Source organism: Erpetoichthys calabaricus, chromosome 2 (genome assembly GCF_900747795.2).
Source record: "Erpetoichthys calabaricus chromosome 2, fErpCal1.3, whole genome shotgun sequence".
Lineage (NCBI taxonomy): Eukaryota > Metazoa > Chordata > Cladistia > Polypteriformes > Polypteridae > Erpetoichthys > Erpetoichthys calabaricus.
In genome coordinates this window covers 224,091,256-224,113,832 of record NC_041395.2, presented here as the reverse complement: position 1 = coordinate 224,113,832, position 22,577 = coordinate 224,091,256, and the positions used below count along the sequence as shown (strand labels likewise).

The window sequence follows — 22,577 nt, the reverse complement described above, 5'->3', positions numbered from 1 at the left end:
CTCCTGCTCAGGACTCCATCCCTGATTCATGGGCGCTGGGCACTGGATTTAAGTTCTCTATTTCTAGGCGGCATCACTTTTCCTCTGTGTGCTCTCTGGGAGTAAACATTGCAAATCTTCACATGCTTACCCGTGCTCACCCCACAACGAGCTATTCTACTTCTATCAAGGCTGCTCTATTGAATGTGAGATCAGTGTTTAATAAAACTTTTATTCTGCAAGACTTTATTACCTCAAATAATCTGGATTTCTTCTTCATCACTGAAACCTGGATTTTAAATGGTGACTCTTCCTGTTTTACTGACTTGGTACCATCAGGTTATTCATTTTTAAATTCTCCACGGCGGACTCGTCGTGGTGGGGGCATTGCCACTATTTTTTAAAAGTATGTTTTTGTGTCGGAGCCGTACAAAGACGTTTAGCAGCTTCGAACTGCAACTTTTCGAAGTGTGCAGCTCCCCTTCTTTGTTGGCTGTGGTTTATAGACCTCCTGTATTTAATGATACCTTCATTTCTGAATTCTCTGATCTCCTGGCTGATATCACCCTCTCCCATGACGAAGTATTTATTGTTGGTGATTTTAACATTCACATTTGTTGTCAATCAAAACCTTTGGTTAATGACTTTTTATCACTATTGGACTCATTTGATTTTATCCAGCATATTAATACGCCACCTCATTCTCTGTCACACCCTTGGTCTCGTTCTTACTCGTGATATTTCAGTTAAAAATATTGATTTTATGTGATGTTTCTTTCACTGATTACTTTTCTATAATGATGGATATGAATATTACTGTTGATATCCCGTCGTCTAGCTGTGCTCCATGCTGCGCTTGCTTTTTAAATTCTTCTATTATATCCGAATTTAAAACCATATTCTCTAGTCTTGATGTGCATGTCCAAAATAATGGAATTGATGATTCTGTCTTAAACTTTAATTCTTCTTGTAAAACGGTTTTAGACTCAATTGCTCCGCCCAAGATACGCAGTAATAAGGGAAGACCTGCTTCCTGGCTAAATGATACTACGCGATCACTGCGCCGCACCTGTCAAGCTGCTGAACGGCATTGGGGGGGTCGGGGGGAAAAGATGGACAGATTGATTCTAAACAGATTTTTAGGACTTTTCAATTTCCAGGCAGCTGTTAAGAAATCTAAACATGATTTTCTTTGCTGATTTTGGTATCCCCTCATTCTAAGAATCCTAGGGTCGTATTTAATTCAATTAATGCGGCCATTCACCCTCATTCTGTGATGGGATTAAATAGCACTGTTCATTCATGTGAGCAGTTTCTAATATTCTTTGTCAGCAAAATTGATACTCTCCGCTGTGGCATTGTTCAAACTGGCTATGAACTTCCTACTGTTAAACGGGGCATTTGTCTTAGAATCCTTTGATCTAGTCTCGCTTTCACAGTTATAAAGAACTATTGACACCCTTAAACCAGCTCCCAGCCCTCGATATTCTTCCACCACGTCTTAGTGGAAGCCTTTGATGTTTTGGGCCCATCTTTACTAGCCGTTATCAATGATTTTATAAGTGCAGGGGTTGTACCCTCATTTTTTAAACATTCTGCAGTCCGTCCCTGTCTAAAAAAGGCAGAATTAGATCCTGGAGTTTTAGCCAATTTTCGCCCAATTTCCCAACTGCCATTTCTGGCTAAAATTCTAGAAAAAATTATTTATAATCCAATTGGTTGATCACCTTAACTCCAATAATTTATTTGAGATCTACCAATCTGGCTTTAGGCGTTTTCATGGTGTTGAAACGGCCCTCCTGAAAGTATTCAACGACATCTCCATTATTATGGACTCGGGTGACGCGGCAGTCCTTCTCCTCCTTGACCTGTCCGCTGCCTTTGACACCATTGACCATGAAATATTGCTGATGCGGCTTGAACATCTTGTGGGGCTTAAAGGGTCTGCTCTTAACTGGTTCAGGTCATATCTAACTGGTAGACACTTTTCAGTGACTTTTAAATTCCTCTTTTTCGTCTACTGCTCCTCTTAAATATGGTGTTCCTCAGGGATCCATTTTGGGTTCTATTTTATTCTCTATATACCTTCATCCTATTGGAGCTATTTTTAGGAAATTTTAACATTGCTTTTCATTGCTATGCTGATGATGCACAGGTTTATATTCCTGTCTGCAACTCTGCAATAAATCAACTGCACAACTCCTTTCTGAACTAAAATCCTGGATGGCTAGTAATTTTCTTGATCTGAATCAAAATAAAATGGAGGTGCTTATAGTGGTTCCATCAGCTAAAGCCCAAATTGGTCTTGGACTTCTCGGCTCTTTCTCTGTCTTTTGCAAACCTCATCTTTCTCTGTCTTTTGCAAACCTCATCATTCTCTGTCTTTTGCAAACCAAGTCTGCAATCTTGGTGTTTCTCATAAGAGAGGTTACTGTCAAATATAACAAGTAAATTCCGTAGTCAAGAGTTGCTTTTTCCAGCTTCATCTATTAGGTAAGATCAAGCCTTTTTTATCTTCTAGGGATCTTGAGAAAGCTACTCGTGTGTTTTATTTTTTTCTTGCCTTGATTACTGCAACTCGCTGTATTCTGGGATTAGCAAATCCCTGATGCACAGGTTACAGTTGGTCCAAAATGCTGCCGCTCACTTTCTGATTGGAGCAAGAAAGTATGATTCTGTTTCTCCTATTTTAACTTCTTTACACTGGCTTCCTGTCAGTTTTTGAATTGATGTTTAAAATCTTGTTGCTAGTTTTTAAACCTTTACATGGGCTTGCTCCTGCCTATATCCGAATTGTGTGTTTTACACCAGCCACTTAGAGTGCTTAGATCTTCTGGTCAGTTGTCTCTTGTTGTCCCTCGTACCAAGTGTAAAACCAAGGGGGACAGGGCTTTTGCAGCTGCCGCCCCTCGCTTGTGTGGAACTCTTTACCTCATCATATAAAGGAGTCGTCTACAATTGAACTGTTCAAAACAAGACTAAAGACTCATTTCTATTCACTTGCATTCCGTGACCTTCAGTAATACTGATGGTTTCCTCATTGTGATTTATATAACATCACTTCTATTTATTTTATTTTTATTTATGTTCATATATTTTTTTCTATTTATTTGTTTTTCTTTTATTCTATTATTGTAAAGCGCTTTGGCCACAGCATTCCTATCACAGGTGGTGCAGTGGTAGTGCTGCTGCTTTGCAGTAAGGAGACTGTGGAAGATTGTGGGTTCGCTTCCCGGTTCCTCCCTGTGTGGATAGCGCTTTGAGTACTGAGAAAAGCGCTATATAAATGTAATGAATTATTATTATTATTATTATGTTTTAAATGTGCTATATAAATAAATTGACATTGGTTTATAAGTTTGTAGGTATTACAAACAAGGTCTGTTCTGGTTGAGAAATGTATTTCACATACCTGTTATTACTCCTTCATATGGAGATTCTCATCTGAGCAGGCACCCCTGGTAAACAGCAAGATACTGAAGCTGGGAAACTAAGCCTCCATAACATGAAAAATAAAACTGACTTTGTATGTAGAGTAGAGCTAAGTTATGTCTTAGAGAATTCAGATATCCCCGAGTAGTACCACACTTCTTAATTTTAAAGTGCACACAAGAAACGAGTTTAGGGTATAAAATCCCTACTTTCTGCTGGGCCTCACTATATAATTAGCAGATCCAATTAACTGTGTGTATCGGAGTAGCTGATTTAATTTTGTTACAGAATTAAATTTCCAGCCATACCTATTTACTGTGGTAATGGTGTTGCATTGTTGGACATGCAAGTAAGAATTTAACTATATTCTGTACACATGACAGTTCTACTGCGCCAGAAGTGTTTGCTACTTTGTAAGTAGCAAAACTGTAACATTTCAAGAAAATGTGTTAATTTTTAAAGTGTTGTGGTACTTTACAAAGCACACTTTACTAGTAAATACACTGTAGACCCCTGCCAGGTTGGAGGGTCTTTTGTATACCAAGAACATTGAAAATGAAGTAGTTTCAAATGTTAAGCTGAATGTTCTATGCCAAAATGGAAATCCATTAATGGTGTGTGTTGTGCATGATTTATTTTTGGGGAGATGCTGGTGAGGCCATCAGGGGATACTTGCCTGGTGGATTTTGTGTGAATGTCAATGCTGCAGGACAGTGTGCGGCTTTATTTATTTATTTTTAAAAAGTCTCTCTTTAATGATTTTAACACTTATATACAATTGTTTTAATGCTTGTATCTCTTTTTGGAGAAGTGCTTCCCAAACCCCAATGTCTCTAAAAATGCACATTTTTCAAACTGCATTCCAGGAGTCTCTAATCCAGGCTGTGGAGAAGGTGTGCTCTATCTTGCCTTCCACGTTGACTGCTCAATGTCAAGATTTCATTGAGGCCTATGGAAAAGCAATCATTGAAATACTTCTGCAGGAAGTTGATCCCAAATCTGTGTGCACTATTTTAGGATTGTGTAAACAAGCCAAACGCCTCTACATCCGTGAGTACATCTACACTGCACTTTTAAGAAGCATGTTCCCTCTTTTGGGATGCTAATATTTATCAACTATTACAAACTACAAGTATGTCACTCTTCCTGTTTTATCTACTTTTTAAATTTTTTTTACATTAACAGCGGTGATGAACCAAGAAAGTTTCAAAGCTGGTGATTATTGTCAAGTGTGCAAGATGGCAATTTCCTATGTTGATAAGCTCCTGGAACAGAATTCTACTGAGGCTGAAATAGAGGCAGCTGTGGAGAAGATGTGCAACTTCCTTCCTGATGCAGCGAGGCAGCAGGTGAGCTGTGCAGTTCTAAGACATCAGTAGATGTTGCTGTGGTAGTGTTAATGAACAATTCTGTTCTGTTCTAAGGTTGTAATTGAAGTCATTAATTTATTAACTGACTTCATGTAATTTAATGTATGCTTGATCAAGTAATCACACTTGCATTAAATACATGGCAATAGCAAGGTAGCAATGAATAACTTCCATACATTTACTACACATTGACACTAATATTGAACAAGCAAAACTTGCCAAACAAAGTTTAGTTCTTGCTACCAGCAAGTTGAATTAATTATAGTAGTTGATGGAAACCTCCCTTTATTTTAATAGTTCTTGAGGTGCTTTGGTTTTTTTTTTTTTTTTTCCCCCTCATGAAACTTAAATATTGCATGTGCAGCAATGAAAACTCGCTTGTGGATACATTTTTGGCTGATCTGGTGGAAGCCAAATATTGTGCCTGCAAGGGTGAAGTGCCAATAGTTTTGAGTGATGTCACTTTATGGGTGTTTGAGTGAGTCTACACTATTGACTCCACCTATGGATTCCCTAAAATCAACTCTTGTATGACCGTTTTAAAATACCTCTTGATAGTATTTGGCATTGCCTTTATATATATAAAATAAAATTTTTTTTTTTTTTTTTTTTTTCCTCTTCTGGATGTTTTGAGGGTCATTTCAAAAAGTTTCTGCATTTTTGTATTTTCTTTGGAAACGGTGGAAGTGGGAGTAGTAATTGGTCATGTCTGAGAGGGTCATGTGACTAGTTCTGTCTGGCAAGCCAGCTGCCCTTGCAATTTAGTTTAAGAGTTGTCACCCTGTGGTGAAAATGGCTGCGAAACTTATAAATTTCACCAAAGAGGAACAGTGTTTTCTCATATGCTTTTTATGGGCAGAAAGTATGCCGGGAGCTCAAATTCATCTCTGCATGTATACTCATGATGGGGATAAAGTTCTCTCTTGTACAGTCATCATAGTGGATTGAAATGTTCAAAAATGGCCGTACGAGTGTGACGGGATGGGCCTGAGTCTTAAGTGGCAAGTCAATTAAAATTTAAGGCAAAAGAGATCATTAGTAGCAAATACTGGTCACTATTTGAGAAAAGGGTTTGAATGGGAACCCACAGCCACAGTAGCACTGTAGGACCCGAGTTGAAGACCCTTGTTCCAATAGGCATTGAGCATATTTCAATATTGTATGTACTGAAGTGCAGGTGTTAGCATCTGAAATGATTTAAATGTTTGTGTGTAATGTCCCAAAAAAATGGCCCCTTCCCTTTTGGTCCTTTTGGAGCCCCACTTTGTGAACATCAGAATTAGAGCCTATAACGTGAAATAAACGTTATTACAACTTTTTAAAATCTCTTCTTCCTTGTGTACGGTCTTCTGTCTCTGCTGGAGTTTAGAGGGGTCCTCCTTCTGATGGGTAGAATGAAGCAAACCATTTTGAATAGAACGGTCTTTTTCCCTCCTATCACCACAAGTATGTGTCAGAGTAGATCTCAAGAGGCTTCTTCTTGGATGTACTTTATATAGCAAATACAGAATTCCATGGTGCTATATTATGGCTAGGGTATGCCATTTATTGTAGATGTATGAAAATATTGTTCACTGTGTAGATCGTGGTTTTTTTTCTCTCCCTGAGAGGAAATCCTGTCTTGACTGACAGCTAAAACCATTGTGGCCCAAAAACTGGTTCAAAGCCATCACTCTGAATGGTAGTTTGAAAACCTTCTTTTAAAAACCCTCAGTAATGTTGTATAGTTACAGCTGTGCCTTGTAAACTAAATTATGATTGCTTAGAAATTATGCTAGTGACTATATACAATATCACCACATCACCACTTCAACCTCTGCTAAATGGATGATTTGAAAGTTCTCCAAAGTTGTATAATTACAGGCTAACTAGCTGTCATTATGTAGTATTTACACAGTAAGTACTATGTAATAACCAAAGTACCAAGTTACCATGTAATTACCGATATAAATTAAAGTACAGTGTAATTTCAGGACACCTAATCTAAAGTGATACACAGCTCCTAGAAAGTAACACACATGCTTGAATTCTGCACTGTCCAGCAATCTGGCATTTTACTGGGTTAATTGGGAGTAATATTCATGAGTGTATATAATGCATAATTTGTTTCTTCAAGCATATCCAACCATTCAAAAATGAAGGGTGCTTTGTTAAAGACAACCTAAACCTAGCCTATTTTTATATTTTATATAGAACTTTTTGTACAGTCAGGTGTGTTTTGTAGTAACTTTCTTTTGAAGTGCAGTATTGTGTTAGACAGATCAGGTTGGTTTAAATCTATCATTATATCCAAAAGAGCCACTGAAATTAGGTATCTGTACAGGTAGCTTTGGCATTGTTGTGTAATGACATCATTTTAAGAGATTACAACTCGGTTGTAGGGCATGTCAGATTTACCAGTTGCAGTTGTTGATTTCCTTGCCAGACCATGTCAACTTGCATGGCCTAAAACCGCTGCCTCTTAGGATTTTATTTATACTTCATGCTCACAACGTGTTCCCAGCGTTCATTTGACGCGTCCTCTGAGCAGGTCCTCCGAAATTAACGCAATGCGTGCACGAGTTGCAGTACCAACAAAGTTGGGGGGCGTAGTGTGATAAGTCTGTGTACTGTCTTCATGTGACAAAGCCGCTATGCGGAGCCTAGCTGGTTTGATTTGCGAGCTTCATTGTTTGAATGGTTCAGTGTGGTGAAGCAAAATACCAATATACAGATGCATTTGTGGCGCTTTTATATTAAAGCGTCTCATATTCCCGATCGTAATGACAGGAGACATTTTAAAAGTCTTGCATACTATCTTTTGTGCCGTCTTTTTCTGGGGCTTTCTCCTGACCCGACTGCTGCAGCAGACAGCAATAGATCGCCACATCGAGCACATTAAATGTATGATATTCCAACTCTCTGCACATTTAGAAGCCTTAGATTTATGCTTAATATCACTTACACACTTTAATACATTTCATAATGAATGTTACATTTTACACACAGTTAATTTCGTTTAAATCGTGAATACTGTTAATTACACATATGGGGGTGACACGATGGCAGAGCTGTAGCACTGTTGTTTTACATGGAGTCATGTCGCTGGTATTCTCTGCTTGGAGTTTGCATGTTTTCCTGCTGGGTTTCCACAGTGTGCTCTGGTTTCCTTCTAAAGATATGTAGATTTGGTGACACTAAAATGACGTGTGTGTGTGTGTGTGTGTGTAAGCTTGTATTCACCTTGCGATGAGCAGATGCCTCCTCCAGGGATTGTTTCTGCCTCGTGCCCAATGCTTGCTGGAATGGACACATCCCTGGATTGATGGATTTAATCATTAAACATCCTTTTCAGAGATATTGCGGTAAGGTGTCCTCAGAATTTAATGGCTGTTCCAGGCAATTCACAATGCAGCGAAGCCGAACCTGTTCTCACCGTGAGAATATCTCGCACTGCCACCTGGTGGATTTATCCAGATTTACGTAAAGTACGTGCGCAAAAATATATAAAATATATATATATATATATATATATATATATATTATATATATATATTATATATATATATATATATATAAAATCCCCTATGTGTGTCCGTGTGTGGGTGTTTTCTGGTGAAGTGCGCATGCGCGGGGCACGATGCTATGCGCGATATTACTGTCAGAGAAAGTTACAGTGGCGTTTTACGGAAATACAAACCAGTACTACTGCGAGAGGAAATTAAAGGTACACAATACAGTGACGCATATTACAGCCACATACAAGCCAATATTACTGTCAGAGGAGATTAAAGGCATATTACCGACGCGCACGCCTGTATTACCGCCAGAGAAAATTAAAGGTATATTACGGACGTACAAGATGGTATCCTTCAATAAGGGCGCACACAGGCATCCTTCAATAAGGACGCGCACAAAAAGGCGAGCCTCAAAAGGACGACCTCAATTGGGCGCAGCGAATAAAGGCGCGCGTAAATAAAGATCTGCACCTGTTGCTCTTCACATATTCCAGAGCCATTTGAACTAAATTATCTATGCGCCCTTATTGAATAGAACCGTAGAAGACAGTATTACTGTCACAGAAAATTAAAGACACACAATACACGGCGGCATTCCACGAAGAATGGTCAGCTCAGCAAGTAAACATCAACAAAAGAAAGGCTGAAAGAAATAAAAATACGACCAACAAAAAGAATGAGGTCAAAGTCCCTTGCCATTTAATATAGACTGTTCCTACCAATGTTTATGCACTACTGTTCTAGCGCCCGTTATTGTAACGGGCTAAATGACTAGTAAACAATAAAACACTTGTGTCGCAGGAGCATCCCCTGGAGTGTATGTCACGTCGCGTGAAGTATAAACCTGGCCTTAGTGTTGATCAGCTAATTTTGCTAAAGCATTATTTGCAGTGAATTTGCTGTGTTCACCCGTTTTTAGTTGAATTATTTACTGATAATTTGTCCAGTTTAGGAAACTTTTTTTTTCCTCCAGTGCTCCATAATGTTTAGCGAGGGCAGTGCAACATTCCCCCCCCCCCGGAGCTTTAACAGCCAACATTGGATGGGACTGCTCCACAGGTATATAATGCTGATCATTTTAATTACAGATTCTATGGGACTTGGTGATACAATAGGTAAGTAAGTAATGCGGGTTCTGCAGTTTTTTATAAAACTTTTACTGCGGTCTGTCTGCTTTACCAACCAAGTATTGATCTACCAGCACAGTCACTCTCACCCCTTTTTGTGATAGACAGTAATGAGGGGTTTAAGATTACAGCAAGGTCAGCAGCCATTTTGGCCCTTTTTATCTTTTTTTTTTTTTTTTTTTTTACTTTTCTATAGTGGTATGTGAAATGACATCTGGACTGCACAAACGGAAGAAAAGCTAATCTGTCAAAGCCCCCTCGCTGCCTGACGGAACCAGTGATATTTATTTGGTTTTAGTACATAATAGAACAAAAACACCAGCTTCTCTTTTTGCAAGGTTCAAAAGACGCGTGTTCCTTGTTTCTTGTCGCCAAGTTATCTACAGTGCACTTCAGGATAAACATTTTGTTGTCAGTTTGCATAGACGCAACCCTAACCCCCTACAACTATAGACAATCGAGCCTGTCTGATTTTTATTTGGAGTGAATCACTGGATATATTGCATTACATGACTGGCTTTAGGAGAGTGTGCTGCCAACTTGCTAGGATTCTGGAAATGAAGACTGGGGAAATAGCTGAAAAAGTTGGCTTTGTTCTCTTTTACAGATCCCTTTAGAAAACAGCAGTAGGTGTGGCTGTCAAATTAGCATTAAATCTGAGAAGCAGATGCTGTTCAACAGTTTTCTAGCGTTCAGTTGTGTAGTACTGTCTATGTGAGTGAATCTTGAAGGCAGCATATCTGGTCCTGTCCTGAACCACTTTCTGCTAAGCAAGGCAGTTTGGGTGTGCTCCTGCTGCTTTGAAATATTGGGGTGTGTGTGTTTTTGGCTTGAATGTGCCATTAAATCCTCGTTCATTTTTTGTTTTTTTTAAATTTTTCATCGCTTTGCACTGTGCATTGCTGTTTAAGAGATTTTGATAAATTCTGACTCCTCAGGAGTGTGATACTGCTGCGACCTGCCAGTTGAGATTCCCTTAATGGGTGATGGGGGCTTTGTCAGATAAAGCAACTTTTTGAGACCTCCACATTTAAAATGTTTGTGTGTGTGTGTGGTTCTCCCCCCCCCACCCATTTTAATACTGTAAATGTCCAAACTTGACTTGAATTTATAAATAATTGTCACGGTTTAGAGGAACAGGATGAGGGGTCAGTTAGAAGGACATTTTCATTTCTTCTTTGTTCTGCTGCAGTGTGACCAGATGGTGGAAGAGTATGAACCAATGATTGTTCAGCTTCTCCTACAAATGATGGATCCTGACTTTGTGTGCACAGTGAGTATTCTGTGTTTTTGTTTTATCTATAACAGATAGATGTACGAAGGTTTATGTTTAAAATATCCTATCCTGTTCAAGGTTGTGTACTGTGTGTGGGGTTGTCTTAAACCTTTCTCGGAGCATATTCTTAAAATAGTAACCATGTGTGTTTAGGTCCTGTGTGGTTTTTTTTGTCTTTCCTTTCCAAGGTATAAATAATTGTTCTTGTTACCACCCATTTATACATTTTGGAAGAGTCCGAAATGTTTTTCACTCTGCATTTTGTTTGCATATCTTTCAATATATGCATTTTAGTTCCTGTTTTCTGCGTTCTGTTTTGAGTACCACCTCAACTATGATGGCAAAGTTGCAGAAAGGTTTTGTCAAGGTTTGCTAGTAAATCTCTAGCTGTTGCACATAAGACATCTGAATTGGAACTCTATCTTTAGGACTCTTTTTAACAATAAAAAAAAAAAAAAATTCTCCATCTTTATTTTTTTAAGAAACTTGGGGCTTGTATTTCTGCAAAGAAGTATCCAATTCTGGGAGTAGAGGAGTGCACCTGGGGACCTGCTTTCTGGTGCAAAAATATGGATACTGCGTCCCGTTGCAATGTGAGTATATGTTGGCACTATACAGACTGGATGGAAAGAAAAGAACTTAATCTGGGTTACAGAATGTGAATGTTTGTTTTTATTATGCAAGATTTTTTTTTCCTGATGTTATCTGACCTAAAGGAAATATTGGGGGTTCTTCCCTACTGAAAACAAGTACAGGAAGAGATTTAAATGTCCTTTTCAGCCTACAACAATTGTCTGATTTTCTTATTTTAAGCGCTACTGCACTATACTGTAAGAGCCCAGTGTTGTGTTAAAGAAGCAAACTAGTCACTTGGGTCTCTTGCTCCGTCTTACTGGGTGTTGAGTGGATTTTGAATTGATTTGCAAACCTTATTGAGCCTTTACTCCATTTTGATGCAGTTTCTGTCTTGAATTGGTGAAATTACTGACACTGTAAAAAATTTTTTCCCCCCCGTCTCTTTGCAGGCTGTTGAACATTGCAAGCGCCATGTGTGGAACTAATCACGTCATGCATTAGACAGAATTGTAGATCTGCTTTGTAATTTTTTTTTTTTTTTTTTTTTTTTTTTAAAGAAATCAGATTTGTTTTAGTCTGTTGTGGCAGTGGCTTAGGATGGAAAATCTGGAAATGGTGAAGTGGCATTTTTGTCTCATTTTTCCCCCTGCTGTTGTTTTGGAGGAATCCTGTTAATTTAAATGACTTTCAGTAGAGAGCAGTGGGTACAAGGATTTTTTTTTTTTTTTTGTTTGTTTTTTGTTTAAATAAATCCTTTATGATAGCTAAAACATTTCTGAGCTATCAAATGTTTCGGCTAACCAATAACATGTGCAACTTGCATTTATTTGCTGCCTGTATGCGTCTGTAGGGAATGAAAGGAAAGCTCTACAAAGAACTCCAACTCCGCGCCTGTACATTTTTTTTCTCATTTTGAAATTTCTCTTGAATACTGACGTGTAGTATAAACTGGACTCATCCACTCTTATCCTCTACTAGGACTAGTGCCACTTTACTGTAGGATATTAAATTTCTATATTTAAATTCTTTTACAGCAGCAGGGAAAATGTATTTAAATTTTTATAATTCTGTTTCATTTTGAGTAGATTACCTTGTGAAGATGTAACTTACTTTTTTTTTTGTGTGTGGTGAAGAGGGGTATGAGGATAAACACTTAAAGTATTGCTGGTTATGAGTTTTTGTAAAACACACACAAAAAAAATTTTGGTGTTTTTTGTTTCCTCTCTTTATCCTCTTTAAATGAATAGCCAGTCTTTAATTTTAGTTGAACTATAAAGCTGGCTGTTGCTCTTGCATCATAGGATCACGCAGGGTGGTTGCCTCATCATGTAATGAAGTGCAAAAGCAAATCTTTTTTGGCAAAATGTTAATTAGCTTTTTATCAGGTTGGATGTTTTAATAATTTAGCTAACAGATTATTTGCATATTTTTGTGTACAAAATGACCTGCTATTCTAGTTCATGCTGGCAGTTTTTAACAATCTGGAATTCCTAGCAAAGGGAATTATTTCATTCTCTTTAAAGTTGCTTTTGATTAACTGTTGACAAATCTTGAAACTGAAACTTAAATAAAACTTCAGTATAATAACCGTGTTTTGTGTCTGTCTTTCTCTTAAGTTGTATGACTGCAGTTTTATGGTAACAACACTTGAATTTCATGTTTGTGATCCTTAATTCTTCCATTTTTAAAAATGGGGCAGGAAAGGGGTTGGTGGTTTGTTACAATACCAAACTGAAAAAGTCAAACCCTGTGGTTTTATTTGTCCATTGTGGTGTCCGTATCTGAGGTATTAAGTGGAATAAGCAGATGACTAAATACATAATCTAGACTCCCCTCAGTCTTAAAGCTGGACATATTTTTTTAACAGTGATTGTCATTCCTTGCATTAATTGCTTTTGAAGTTATTTATTAAGGTAGGAACATCTTTTTTTTGTTCCTACAGTGGTGGTGTTTTTGAAATATATACTGCTAACCGGATGTATGCAGTGAGGGTGAACCTTAGGACCAACTGGTGTAATATTCTGTTGCTCCAAAACAGTCCCATCCCACCCAAGCATGGACTCCACAACACCATTGCAATGTGCATTGATCCCATGCTTATCTGGTCTTGCATCTTGTTACCGTAAATGTGTGTTACCCTGCATCTACAGTGTGTCTGTAACTCATAGGCAGAATCACCATTCACAATTCTACTAAAGTAGCAATAGCAGTCATTGCTTTTCACACAAGGGCAGTACAGTGGTGCACTGGTAGCATTGCTTTCTTCTCAGTGAGGAGACCAGGGTTTGCTTCTTGGGTTCTTCTTGCATGAAGTTGTGTGTGTACTCCCTGTACTCCATGGGTTTCCTCTCACAGTCCAAAGACATGGGCCCTAAATTGGATTGTGTGTTATACCTATCAATCAAAAATTAGTGTGTGTTGCCTGTGATAGACTGACACCTTATCCAGGGTTTTTCTTGCCTTGGACAAGCAGGGATAGGCTCCAGCATATCAGTGACCCAGTTCAGGGTTAGAAAATGATTGAACTTCCATGCAGTGATTTCTTTGCCCTTTCCATGTGCTCCAATGAATAATGATCCCAATAACAGCCAACCTAATGTAATTTGAGGAGGAGGTGGAGAGCATGCACAGATACGTCGTGTTGCTGCTACCCGGCACATGCAATGGGAAACCCTTCCGCACCACACTAGTTTTGAATGAATTGAGGGGGGTGTGTGGAATTCCTAAACCCACCCCACCACACACCCCCAGTGGCTGGAGTGCCAAGCCCACCACCAAATTCTGAGTCCTCATGGAGGACCTACTTGCAGGACTAGATGCAATTTAACAATGGGGTTGAATAGCTTCTGGCATTTATGGGATTTGAACCATCAACCTTCTGATTGCCAGTCCAGATCCCAACCCTCCAAGCCATCAATCCACCTTAGTTTAGTTAATTTAAGGATTGCTGTGTGTTTTAATTATTTACAGTGCATCCGGAAAGTATTCACAGCGCATCACTTTTTCCACATTTTGTTATGTTACAGCCTTATTCCAAAATGGATTAAATTCATTTTTTTTCCTCAGAATTCTATACACAACACCCCATAATGACAACGTGAAAAAAGTTTACTTGAGGTTTTTGCAAATTTATTAAAAATAAAAAAAAGATATGTAAGTATTCATAGCCTTTGCCATAAAGCTCAAAATTGAGCTCAGGTGCATCCTGTTTCCCCTGATCATCCTTGATGTTTCTGCAGCTTAATTGGAGTCCACCTGTGGTAAATTCAGTCGGTTGGACATGATTTGGAAAGGCACACACCTGTCTATATAAGGTCTCACAGTTGACAGTTCATGTCAGAGCACAAACCAAGCATGAAGTCAAAAGAATTGTCTGTAGACCTCCGAGACGGGATTGTCTCGAGGCACAAATCTGGGGAAGGTTACAGATAAATTTCTGCTGCTGTTGAAGGTCCCAAATGAGCACCGTGGCCTCCATCATCCGTAAGTGGAAGAAGCTCGAAACCACCCGGACTCTTCCCAGAGCTGGCCGGCCATCTAAACTGAGCAATCGGGGGAGAAGGGCCTTAGTCAGGGGGGGTGACCAAGAACCCGATGATCACTCTGTCAGAGCTCCAGAGGTCCTCTGTGGAGAGAGGAGAACCTTCCAGAAGGACAACCATCTCTGCAGCAATCCAGCAATCGGGCCTGGATGGTAGAGTGGCCAGACGGAAGCCACTCCTTAGTAAAAGGCACATGACAGCCCGCCTGGAGTTTGCCAAAAGGCACCTGAAGGACTCTCAGAGCATGAGAAAGAAAATTCTCTGGTCTGATGAGACAAAGATTGAACTCTTTGGTGTGAATGCCAGGCGTCACGTTTGGAGGAAACCTGGCACCATTCCTACAGTGAAGCATGGTGGTGGCAGCATCATGCTGTGGGGATGTTTTTCAGCAGCAGGAACTGGGAGACTAGTCAGGATAAAGGGAAAGATGACTGCAGCAATGTACAGAGACATCCTGGATGAAAACCTGCTCCAGAGCGCTCTTGACCTCAGACTGGGGCGACGGTTCATCTTTCAGCAGGACAACGACCCTAAGCACACAGCCAAGATATCAAAGGAGTGGCTTCAGGATAACTCTGTGAATGTCCTTGAGTGGCCCAGCCAGAGCCCAGACTTGAATCTGATTGAACATCTCTGGAGAGGTCTTGAAATGGCTGTGCACCGACGCTTCCCATCCAACCTGATGGAGCTTGAGAGGTGCTGCAAAGAGAAATGGGCGAAACTGGCCAAGGATAGGTGTGCCAAGCTTGTGGCATCATATTCAACAAGACTTGAGGCTGTAAATGCTGCCAAAGGTGCATCGACAAAGTATTGAGCAAAGGCTGTGACTACTTGTCTACATGTGATTTCTCAGTTTTTTATTTTTAATAAATTTGCAAAAACCTCAAGTAAACTTTTTTCACGTTGTCATTATGGGGTGTTGTGTGCAGAATATCTGAGAAAAAAAATGAATTTAATCCATTTTGGAATAAGGCTGTAACATAACAAAATGTGGAAAAAGTGATGCGCTGTGAATACTTTCCAGATCCACTGTAAGTTTAAATGAGGATTTACATCCCACACCATGTTTTTTCCATTTTCGATTGAGAAGAATGTGTGTGTGTGTGTGTATAATATATAATCATGTCATTTAATTGAGAGAAGTTAATTGCCATCATGCCACCCTTAACTGGCAATTAGACATCCAGATGTGCAAACCATAGGGAAACATGAGCCTCAAAAACAAGACTTTTTCAAATCACGCTCCTCAGACCATTCCTGAACAGTTGGTACTGTGTGGCAGGTTGCAATTATCCTGCTGAAAGATTCAGGGTCCGAGCGTACAGTTACAATGAAAGGGTGAAACCAATCTCCACTGTTTAAGTACATGGCATGCATCAAATTCATATTTGCATTAATATCCAAACCCAAGGTTTTCTAGCAGAACAATTCCCAAAGCATCCTACTCCATCCACTGGGTTGACCTCTTTTCACAATGTATTCTTTATGCTGTATCTTCTCAGCATGAACAGTGCATGGAAAACTGGCTGTTCACATGATGCAACAGAAAACTGGATTTGTTGGACCAGATAACCACCCTCCATTGATCCAATATCTAGTTTTGACACTTGTTGCCCAGTGTAGGCACTTTTGACAGTGGTCATGGGTTTGCATTGGTACAGTGACAGGTCTGTGATGTTGCAGTCCCATATGCAGCAGGGTTCAATGCCTTCTGTATTGTTGCACATTACTCCCAGAAACCTCATCTGCGATTTGTGAAATGGTAGCCCTTTTGTTGGTTTGCACCAGATGGATGGCCTTCATTGACTTCTGACACCTATGAGTCTTTGGTAACCCAAAACCCTTCTCATGCTACTCTCAATAGGTATTTATCATGGCTGATCATGAACACCCCACCAGCTTTACTGGGAAGTGGTAGTGAGAGAGGTATATGGCAATGTGTAGCTTTACATAAATGGAGCAATCAGACTTGGGGGTGGTTGGTGGTGCATGTGAAAGTGGCAGTGGGGAAGTTGCCTGCTATGCATTCATGTGCAAATGTGTGCAGCAGCAGCCAGTTTCCTCATTAGTACTCGGGGGTCTGTGATCGCGGCACCTGTGGTAGAATGGAGTATAAAAGGGAGACGGAATGAAAACAGAAAGAGACGTGTGGTTGAGACAACGTGAAGGAGAAGGAGGTGCAAAATTGTGTAGATGTGGCCAGCTCTCAAGAGGCAGATGTTAATCCTGCTGAAGCACACCAGGAGCAGGAATCACCTGCTGCTTTGGGTGATACCTGGATGAAGAATGGTGGTAAATGGGAGCAGCACTCATTGTGGCATCCTGCTGGGTCCCTGGAATGGTGGCAGGGACCTGAGCCCATTAAATGTTGGTGGACATCACCTCAGGCTGTGGAGACCCCTAAAGGGTAAGCAGAGCAGGCATTAGATTTAGAATTGAAAAAATGTGACTCAAGAACAGAATTCTGCTGGTGATTTTAAGCCTGTTTTTATGATTGGAAAATTAATTGTGTTGGACATTTTAATCACCACTAGCCTATTTTTTTATTGGCATTATTTATTTGAAGAAGATTCTGCACTTCACTTTTTGAAGAACACTTTTTGTTTAAATAAAAGTACTAAGCACTTTGCACCTTACTCTTGCATGTTTGTGTCACCATTGCCCGGCTCATCAATCTCTGACCTAATTGTCTCGATGTAAGTATTTGTCCGTTGTCAAAGTCACTCAGATCTGCACGCCGGCCCATATCTTCTGCATGCAACACTTGAACTAAGAGTGCGTCTGCTTACTGTAATATATCCGTGACCATGACATACACCATTGTTACAAGGTAGTTGATGTAATTTGCTGTGTCCAGGAGTGATCATAATGCTTTGGCTCATCGGTGTAGGTTGTTTGACTTTTTGACAAAGCGGCAGCCACCTTCAGGAAGGGGGAGTACGTGGCCATCCGGGGGCTGCCAATGGTCTGAAACAACACCGTTGGGACTGCTCCTGGTAATTCCATATTGACATGTTTTTGTCTGATACACTGTGTGAGTGCAAGAATGGTGGGTTACACTGAGTAGGAATGGATCAGTGGGTGGCTTGACTGTATTTGGGATAGACATGTATAAGAAATCTGCCAAAGCCAATTATGGTCGGAGTGTTTTAGGGTCCCCTATATAAATGGGACAGTTTTAAGTGCTTTCTCTTTTCTCTTTACTGGGAACACAAAAGGCAACACAAATAAATTGAGTCAAGTTTATAGATGGATGTAAGGATTACAAATGTGTGCCTTTTTGTAATGCATTGTGTATTTTCACTCCAAGTTATTTTCTAATGGGCTTTAATTAAGTAATGTTGTGGGTTGAGCTCCAGGATCAATCCATTGAATAAGTAAAGGAAACCACTGGATTGAAGTTGTGGTGGTCTGTACTTACTCTATTTGACATTGTATGGCAAGATGGAACAATTTGATCCTACCCACTATCCACATTACTAACCAATCCACATTACTAACCGAGAATGCTAAACCGGATGGACGCAGGGACATCCGGCAATGGGCCGTGGCCGCAAAAGACATACTGCGCAGGCGCACCACAAATTTCCCCCCCCATCCCACCCCCCGCAAGCAACGGGAACCGGATGGAATGCAACGTAAAATAAGAAATGAGGCATCGCGCACACAAAAAAGGAGTCAGACCACAGAAAAAAGGAGTCAGACGCCGTTGCACACGAAACGGGACACACAAAGAGGAGGATTCAACAAGCCCCTAGCACACAAAAAAAAAAGAAGCCGCGAGCACCACACAAAGCCCATTGGACACGAAACGGGACAGACTACGGACATAGCACATGAAACGTACACAAAAACGCCGATTCAGACCCACGACCACAGTAACATAAATAACAAATGAAACACAAAGCCACATTTCTAAATGAACCGTCCGTATTAAACATACGTCATCTCAACACGTTCACAATATGCAGCATAGGTAGATCTCATTACAATGAGGCACTATTAACCGTTCAACCGCAGAAAAGGCTCCATATTAACAGTGAGTGCGATCCTCCTTATTACTTATCCATATTTATCATGCTCAAGAACAAACAAGTCATGAATTCACGATCACGGGTACAAAACGATACCACTCGGATAACGGGACCAAACACAATTCACACTATGCAGCATAGGTGGATCTCACAATGAGGCTCTATTAACCGTTCAACCGCAGAAAAGGCTCCATATTAACAGTGACTGCGATCCTCCTTAGTACTTATCCATATTTCTAGAAGAAAAAATGTCTCGGCTCCAAAAACGCAAAGCTCAACTAACACAGTTACAGAAACGAACCTAAATGGACAGACACACTGAACGTAGACGCATGCAGGGCGCGTCTCACAGTGCTGCATCGAAACAGGCACGGCTTCAAAACGAAACACCTCCCGTCTCAGACATACAGAAACGGCAGCGAGGGGACAAAATAAATAAACGCAGACATCTGACAACGCATTCAATACTGAGTCCACTATTCAGGAAAATTCATTGGGATTAATGAATGTCATTTGCAATCATTGTCATTCACTTAACTTCCCTGAAGAAACAACTAGCAATACAAGTAATGAATTTACACGTTGTTCTCAAATGGGTCAAATTAGACTGCCTCCTTTACATTCATATCCTGAATATCTACAGAACCTTCTAACTAACGATGTACCTGAAAGTGAAATCTTTATGAACTGCATTAGATCCTACAAATCGGTATCCACTATGAACATTAACAGTGGCACTGCACGTGACATCCGTCTTGCAAAACTGTTAATTATTGATGAATGTACAATGGCATCCACTCACTTACTCAACACCATTCATAAACTTCTACAAACGTTTATGAATAATAATATTCCCTTTGGAGGAAAAGGTACTTTTATTAGGAGGAGATTTTAGACAGTGCTTAGCTATTGTTCCACATTCCATGCGCTCAGCTATTGTTCAGTACACCTTAAAATACGCAGACAATTGGCATTGCTTTCAAAAGATACAGTTAGTACAAAACATGCGATGTCCACATCCAGATCATAACAATTGGGTATTACAACTGGGAGATGGTACACTCACCAATACAGATGGACTTCACCCAGATATTATTACAATTCCTCAAGCCTTTATCTGCGACGACTTAGTTACAGACAGATTTGGAACAGCAATCTCATTAGACCAAATGCCCCTTTTAACACAACGCACTATATTATGTCCAAAAAATATTAATATGGAAAACATAAATACCCAAGTCATTGCATTACTTCCTGGAGAGACACAACTCTTTCTAAGCTCTGACAAACTTGACTCTGATCACGACAATAACCATCTTCATTAACCTTACAAGTTCTGACCTGGAATTACCTTTTACACTTAAACGGCGTGTGCAAAGACATTTTCCAATAAACCTTTACACTGTGCCACACACTTTATTGTTTGCTTTCTATTTGCATCATCTACACCTTCACACTATTCTATATCTCATTCATACATTACGCTCTTTGTCATTCCCAACACCAGGGGTTGGCGAGCGAAGCGAGCAGGGGGCAGAGCCCCCTAGTCGTTTGCATAAAAGGAAAAGGTTGTAATGTAATGTGGGTCTTTAAGAAGGGGGACCAGAGGGTGTGTTCCAACTACAGAGGGATCTCCTCAGCCTCCCTGGAAAAGTCTATTCGGGGGTCCTGGAGAGGAAGGTCCGTCACATAGTCGAACCTCAGATTCAGGAGGAACAGTGTGGTTTTCGCCCTGGTCACCAAACAGTGGACCAGCTCTACACCCTTAGCAGAGTCCTGGAGGGTGCATGGGAGTTTGCCCAACCAGTCTACATGTGTTTTGTGGACTTGGAAAAGGCGTTCGACTGTGTCCCTTGGGGAATCCTGTGGGGGGTGCTCCGGGAGTGTGGGGTACCAGACCCCCTGATAAGGGCTGTTCGGTCCCTGTACAACCGGTGTAAGAGCTTGGTCCGCATTGCTGGCAGTAAGTCAAACCTGTTTCCAGTGAGAGTTGGACTCCGCCAGGGCTGCTCTTTGTCACCGATTCTGTTCATAACTTTTATGGACAGAATTTCTAGGCGCAGCCAGGGCGTTGAGGGAGTCTGGTTTGGTGGACTCAGGATTGGGTCACTGCTTTTTGCAGATGATGTTGTCCTGTTCTGCTTCATCAGGCCGTGATCTTCAGCTCTCTCTGGATCGGTTCGCAGCTGAGTGTGAAGCGGCTGGGATGGGAATCAGCACCTCCAAATCCGAGACCATGGTCCTCAGCCGGAAAAGGGTGGAGTGCGCTCTGAGGGTTGGGATTGAGATCCTGCCCCAAATAGAGGAGTTCAAGTATCTCTGGTTCTTGTTCACGAGTGAGGGAAGAATGGAGCGTGAGATGGACAGGCGGATCGGTGCGGCGTTCGCAGTGATGCAGGCTCTGCATTGGTTTGTCGTGGTGAAAAAGGAGCTGAGCCGTAAGGCAAAGCTCTCAATTTACCTGTCGATCTATGTTCCTACCCTCACCTATGGCCATGAGCTATGGGTAGTGACTGAAAGAACGAGATCGCGAATACAAGCGGATGAAATGAGTTTCCTCCGCAGGGTGTCTGGGCTTTCCCTTAAAGATAGAGTGAGAAGCTCAGTCATCCGAGAGGGACTCAGAGTAGAGCCACTGCTCCTCTGCATCGAGAGGAGTCAGATGAGGTGGCTTGGACATCGGATCAGGATGCCTCCTTGATGCCTCCCTGGTGAGGTGTTCCGGGCACGTCTAACCGGGAGGAGGTCCCGGGGAAGTCCCAGGACATGCTGGAGGGATTACCCTGGAAGAGCTAGAAGAAGTGGCCGGGGAGAGGGAAGTCTGGGCATCTCTGCTCAAGCTGCTGCCCCTGCGACCTGATCCCGGATAAGCAGAAGAGGATGGATGGATGGTAATGTGGGTGGGGAATGTTCACCCATCTTTTCAACTGATGTATTGTGATGCAACCCTCCCCTCTATGTTTAACCAGAGTTTGAAAAAATTAAACTCAATATGCCATTGATAAAATGTTCAGAAAGTCTGTCGGTCATTTTGTACCATGGAATATAAGAGTCCAAAGGTGGTGGACCAACCCAGAAACCCTGCCTTTTCGATACTGCACAGTGGCTGAGCTCTACTACACTCAATAGTAATTGTTAAAAGCAGGAACCAGCACTGGATAGGATGCCAGTGCAATGCAGGGCACACTTGTCCAAAATCAGTTCTGTTGGGAAGTAACAAGACTTCATGTGGGTGCTGCTCAAAGAGACACTGTAAGCCTTGACTGATCAATCAGCTAACTAAATCTGTGCTCCTTAATCTCACAAAGCAGTGCTAATTGCTGATTTGCCCAACCGAAACAATACATTTCCAAATTAGAAATCACTATACTTGTTTTTAGGCAGGCTTTGCAGACATTCCATGTTTAAATTCAAATTTCACTCCAGGCATGTGTAGACCTTGCATGTTGTCCTGAGGTTTCTCCAAGTTATGTAGGATTCTGTTTTACATTTCAAACAAAGTGTGTGGGGAGACCCGGGTTCGCTTCCCAAGTCCTCCCTGCGTGGAGTTTGCATGTTCTCCCCGTGTCTGCGTGGGTTTCCTCCGGGCACTCCGGTTTCCTCCCACAGTCCAAAGACATGCAGGTTAGGTGGATTGGCAATTCTAAATTGGCCTTGGTGTGTGGGTGTGTTTGTGTGTGTCCTGCGGTGGGTTGGCACCCTGCCCAGGATTGTTTCCTGCCTTGTGCCCTGTGTTGGCTGGGA

General features: G+C 41.0%; 1 protein-coding gene across 1 annotated transcript in view; it reads left to right on the top strand.

Moving 5' to 3' along the window:
- The window catches only part of psap (prosaposin), a 34,521-nt gene extending 21,676 nt beyond the window's left edge, over positions 1-12,845 (top strand). Inside the window, exons 10-14 of the mRNA XM_028795202.2 lie at positions 4,278-4,461; positions 4,597-4,760; positions 10,598-10,678; positions 11,164-11,274; positions 11,707-12,845. Coding sequence (XP_028651035.2) covers positions 4,278-4,461; positions 4,597-4,760; positions 10,598-10,678; positions 11,164-11,274; positions 11,707-11,742 — 576 coding nt within the window. The 3' untranslated portion in view covers positions 11,743-12,845. The remainder of the gene's footprint in view (positions 1-4,277; positions 4,462-4,596; positions 4,761-10,597; positions 10,679-11,163; positions 11,275-11,706) is intronic.
- The last annotated feature ends 9,732 nt before the right edge of the window (positions 12,846-22,577 follow it).